Genomic DNA, 5,708 nt, shown 5'->3' on the forward strand with positions numbered 1-5,708 from the left:
CCCAAGCCAAGGATTCAGTTCCTAGCTGACATGAATAGTCTTTCCAGTGAAGGGTGGCTTGTGAGCATGGGGTCTCTACCCCTACTGGTCCCTGGAGTTTCTGGGATACTTACAGATCTTGGATTAGAGATGTACAAAGAGGCATCGCATACAATGCCATACTCCACCAATCGTTCTCCAGGGAACAGGGAGCTGGTGCTGACCGGTGAGATCAGGACCTCAGTGGTCTCAGGAAAGATCCACTCCACAGTCACATCACTCAGGACTGGGGCCATGGCCTTCTTCAAGGACTTGATCATCTGTTGGGCAGGGTCAGAACACAGTTTGGAGGGATGTGTGAGCGCATGAGTAGTGTGAAGACTAAGTGGGTGTGAACTTGTGGGGGAGAGAGCAGGGGGGAAGGGACAACATGCTTTGGGTGGCTTGCCCAGAAGCTTTGAGATTCTTAGATTCCTAGATTGTCAGAGTTGGAAAGGATCTTTGCTATCATCCTTTCTAAGCTTACCATTTCATAAATGAGAAAACCTGAGGCTCAAAGTAGGGCCATGACTAGCCTAAAGGTACAGAGAAAGTTTGTGTCAAAGCATGGACTGGATAAAGATCTCGAGAAAGTTAATTTGCTTCTCTGGGCCTCCGTTCCCCCTTTGGTTAAAGTGGGAGGACATAGTTGATGGAGGATCTGAGGTACTGGAGTTGAAGTATCTGCCCTGTATAGGTGTGTAATGAATGACAGCTGTGGGTTAGCATCACCCCCTAGACTGATTTCTTTGGGCCTCCTGTACTGCAAACCTGGACAAAATGATATGGGGACTGTGACAGTCATAGAGATGAGCTCTCACATCCCCTTGAGAAAGACCAGGTCCCCCCTTTTTTTGAGACAGTCTTCTCACTCTGTCACCCTGGGTAGAGTGCCATGGCATCATAGCTCACAGCAAACTCAAACTCCTGGGCTCAAGAGATGTTCTTGCCTCAACCTCCTGAGTAGTTGGGACTAAAGGCACCTGCCACATTGCCTGGCTACATTTTTCCTATTTTTAGTAGAGAAAATTGCTCAGGCTGGTCTTGAACTCCTGAGCTTAAGCAATCTACCTGTCTCAGTATCTCAGAATGCTAGGATTACAGGCATGGGCCAACACCCTCGGCCAAGACCATGCCTTTTTGCTGCAAGAAATGAAGTTAGGTGATAGCCTCTAAGATGCAATCCTCTGGCTTTGGAGCCAAGACCACACCTCTCCCTGGAAGCCCCCAAGCCAAGGATTCAGCATGAGGGGATAGTATCTAGTATCTACTACACTTACTACACTAGTAAGTGTACTATTGAGACCTTCTGTGGCCCATCGTTGCTCCAGAGCTCCCTGCTGGGTTGGCTGAGACCTTGCTGGAGAGAAGCATCACAAAATGAGACATTCCCTGCTCCATTCTGCTCCCCCCTTTCCTTTCACAGGCGTGGGATATGCCTTGTGGCCTAAAGAGTCATCCTCCCTGGTTCCTCCTCTTCCATCTTTCACAGACACAGTTCTCAAAAAGCCTCATCACTCTTAACCCCAGGCCTGTCTGCTTCCTGGACTGACAGAGGGATTTCCTAAGGGTTGGAGCATTTGTACCCAATGTGCAGAAAATGGAAGGACGATCACAGCCTCCTTTATTTCTGGATCCCTTAAATTCTTTGGAGCCACCATTTTTCATCATCAGGAAGGTGGCCCGAAATGACCTCAAATACAACCTCAAGTCCATACAGGCGATGGCTCCTTCAGGGGCCTCCGTCCTGCCTGGCCAGTGGGTGGAACATGAGACCCAGTGGCTGCAGGCCAGGGGATCTAGAGTCCTGGCATGGCTTCAAGAGTTGCCTGTTCTGTGGTTTCTGCTTGTCTGGTCTCCCTGGGGTGCAGTGTGGCCCAGAGGAAAGCTCAGATATGGGAAATCCTAGCTTTACTACCAAGTTGCCACAGGACAGACCTAGGAAGAGAGAGGGGGGCTCTGCCACCTACCTTGGGTTGCAGCCGCTCCCCCTCTACCAGGAACTCAGCGCTGCCCTTGGACACCGATGCCAGCCCTTTCACCAGTCTGTGGCAGACATTGGCTCCAATTCCAAAGCTATAGCACCTGGGGGAAGGTGAGGAGAGAGGCCGCTACTTCCCGCCCTCTCTGCATCTTTGCCCTCGGTGTGGGGAGGGACTGAGAGTGATTCGGCAGAACTAACCAGAGCTGGCCCTGACTTTAGGCAGAGGGTGAGGGAAAAGGAGGAAGGCACTCACATACACACACACACACACCACCCACAGCTCTCCCAGTGTGGAGTCAAAGCAGCCTCTCCCTGGGTTGTGCTTTGGGAGCTGCTTGGCCCTTCGGAACTTCTGAGGGGAAAAAGGCCAACTCTGAAATCAGCCCACACCTAGAAGCAAAGCTCAATGGGAATTGTGGGTCCTGTGCTCTCCCTCGGGCATGTTTCACATTTTTCTCTGGCTCTGGTGCCCCAGCCCCAGGGTGACCAAGCCTAGACCCCTGCCCGGGCTGACCTGGTGGAGAAGGCGTGGTTTCGCACCAGCTCCAGCACCTTCCCTGTGTTGCTGACGGCACCGTCTGTGATCAGGAAGACCAGCCGTGGGTGGCCTTGGTGCACCGGCTGCCGGATGATCCACTTGAAAGGGGAAAGGATGTTGGTGCCACCCATGTCGGCTCGCATCTTCTGGATGTTATCACAGGCCAGGGCCAAGTTCTCCTGCAAGGAAGGACAATGGCCAGGGGAGATAATCGCCAGTGTCACCATACGGCATGAAGACTCTCAGCTGCCAGAAGACGACCCCTTTATTTCTCTAGATCTTCATTCAGCCTCTGGAGTTGGCTCATCCTCCCAATTTCACCATTGGCCCACCCACAGGAAGAACAGGTGGCCACTTATTTGATATAATCTTGCCCCGCCACACCCCGTACTGATGCACAAATCACCACCATTTGTGGTATATTGACTTAAGACTGGTCTTTCTAGATTCCTCCAATTAAACATAAACACTGCGGGGGGAAAAGCAGCACATGAAGTCTATAATTCCTCAGCATAGACTAAGGTTTCCTTTTCTGGTGAGGGAGGCAGGTAGTGGGGTGGAGGGGACACGGGACTAGGAATCCAAAGCCTTGAGTCCTGCACCGAACTCTGGCACCAACTCCTTGTGATACTCAGGGGAAATCATTTAGACTGATCTAACCCGGGGTTCGCATTTCCTCCCTCCTGGACTAACTCTGTGGTGCCTAACTGGCAAGGATCATTGGCACTGGACGAATGTCATTGCAGCAAGAGTAGATTCCCACTGGATGCAGTGACCTTCTGCTCCTGGCTCAGAAAGATGCTCTTTCAGCATTCACGCTTGGAGAGCACTTACAAGTAACCTCATATATCAAAAGCCTTTTTAGATAAGTAGGTAGCTTTTGAACCAGCAAGACAGGAACTAATCCCGAGGGAATAATTAAGGCTGTATGCAAAATCTAGGGGACAAAGATGACTAAACAGAAAAAAATGGAAACAACTTAAATGCCTGACTGTTTTGTTGAGTCAGTCCCAATCTTTCTGTGTAGTGAAATGTACAAATTAAGCAGCCATTAAAATGATGTTACAGTTTAGTACTTATTGATGTGGAAATATGTTCGGGGTAGACTATTACATTAGAAAAGTAGGTTACAGAACAATATGGAAGGCCTAATCCTATTTTTATTGAAAATGTATGTAAATGCACAGAACAAGGCTGGGAGGGATTTATACCGAGCTCTTAACGGTATCTTTTCCTCTTTTTTCCCTGACTGATGGAATCCTGTGAGATTTAAAAAAAAAAAAAAAATTTCTTTGGGGTTATCTAGATTTAGAAATTGTGGGGCAACCAATATCTATGACTCTTTAAAAAATTTGTTTTAGGCCAGACACAGTGGCGCTCACGTCTGTAATCCAAAAATGTGGGGAGGCAGATAGGGGAGGATTGCTTGAGGCCAGGAGTTTTGAGACCAACCTGAGGCAACATAGCAAGACCTTATTCTTAAAAAAAAAAAAAAAAAAAAAAATTAGCCAAGTATGGGGACACACATTTGTTGTGTGTGTCTCAGCTACTCAGAAGGCTGAGGCAGGAAGGTGACTTGAGCCAGGAGTTTAAGGTTGCAGTGAGCTCTGATTGTATGATCACTGCACACCAGTGTGGGCAACAGAGTGAGACTCTTGCGTCAGCAACATTATTATTATTTTTTTTTTCTTAGAAATGAGGCCTTACTATGTTGCCCAGGCTGGATTCGAGCTCCTGGGCTCAAGTGATTTTCCCACCTCAGCGTCACAAGTATCTGGAACCACAAGCGCATACAACATATATTGTTCATGTCTTTGAAAAACCTGGAAGATTATTTTTAGTTGCAGAGTGTCCTATATGTCTGTCTTCCCTCCCTCCCTTTCTTCCTTCCTCCTCTTCCTTCTAAGATTTGGGAGGATGCTCCAGTTTTGAACATGCTGCTGGGGCCACAGCCCTTTGCTTCACACTGTAGCTCAGGTCTGGGGAGCTCCATTCCCACCTACTCAGCCACACATTCCCCCCCACCCCTTCACCTCAGCCTCGTGTGGGCCCCTTGTCCTGGTGACCCAGGCTTCAGTGGCTGTGTCCTCTCTCCTCCCTCTCCACGTACCCCATCTCCGTGCACGTGCAGACTTTGCCCAAAATATTGTTTTATTTTAAAGAGGGGGGATGTTAGGAAGCTGAGTTGTCAGAAAACTGCAGAAACACAGGTAGCTTTAGTTCTCGGCCCCAGGTGTGTTCTGGGCTCTCTGCAGGCGGCTTCTGAGGCCAGACCTAAGGTTGCCTCTTCTTTCCTTTCCCCTCCTTTCCATTGCTCCCCACCTCACGTCGTCCCCCAGCCTTGCCACCTTACCTCACTGTAGGCCTGGCTGGAAGGAAAGAGACTCTTAAATGTGGATCCAAACCCAATGACGTTGAAGAGGCAGGCGGGCATGAGGCTCTTCAGAGCCACCAGCATGGCATCCTGGAAGGTGAGAAGGGACCATCAGGATTCAGGGAGGGGTTGCTGCCACTCTGTGCCACGCACCAGTATTCCCATTCCCAGCACAGGGACAGCCTCCAAACAGGACTTTCACCCCTCTGCCTGCACCCAGCACCCCCTTTTCCTTCACATATTGAGAAATGTGCTGTGCTGACCAGAAGCTAGACCAACACCATCCTCATAAAATTCCCATAAGCAGCAGGCGTGACTTCTCAAGGCCATTCTAGTATGGCTTGCCAGTTACGTGTCACTTCACACTGACCCTGAGACTTGGGAAAGACAGGGAGTGCCCATGCCTTCCTGCCAGAGCAAAACTGACATCTAGGGGAAGAAGGTGGCCTGGTCCAGGTCACGCTGTGGTGGGCAGAATCTGGCCCTCCTCCAGGGCCTTCTGCATCAGACTCACCCTAGTTATCATGAACAAGGGACAAGTCCCGAGGGACAGTCTCTTTAGGTCATACGTAGGATGTATTTAGTTGAGCACATAGGATGTATTTTCCATGTGACTTGACTCACTAATCTTCACAATGACCCTTTGAGACAGGTACACTATTATCCCCATTTTATAGATGAGAAAGTGGAGGCGGAGAGAGGGAAAGTGACTTGGTGAGTATCCAGCTGGTGAACAGAAGCATCAGAGTGACTCACACACATGTCACTTTGCCTCCAAAGTCTGTAATATTAAA

General features: G+C 49.4%; 1 protein-coding gene across 1 annotated transcript in view; it reads right to left on the reverse strand.

Annotated features, from left to right (window-relative positions):
* The window catches only part of VWA5B1 (von Willebrand factor A domain containing 5B1), a 56,952-nt gene that overhangs the window by 18,853 nt on the left and 32,391 nt on the right, over positions 1–5,708 (reverse strand). The window contains exons 9-12 of the mRNA XM_012801467.1: positions 4,894–5,004; positions 2,517–2,719; positions 1,989–2,103; positions 114–299 (exon numbers count right to left, since the gene is read on the reverse strand). Coding sequence (XP_012656921.1) covers positions 114–299; positions 1,989–2,103; positions 2,517–2,719; positions 4,894–5,004 — 615 coding nt within the window. The remainder of the gene's footprint in view (positions 1–113; positions 300–1,988; positions 2,104–2,516; positions 2,720–4,893; positions 5,005–5,708) is intronic.

The sequence above is a fragment of the Otolemur garnettii genome, unplaced genomic scaffold, assembly GCF_000181295.1.
Source record: "Otolemur garnettii isolate 467f Iridium unplaced genomic scaffold, OtoGar3 scaffold00009, whole genome shotgun sequence".
Lineage (NCBI taxonomy): Eukaryota > Metazoa > Chordata > Mammalia > Primates > Galagidae > Otolemur > Otolemur garnettii.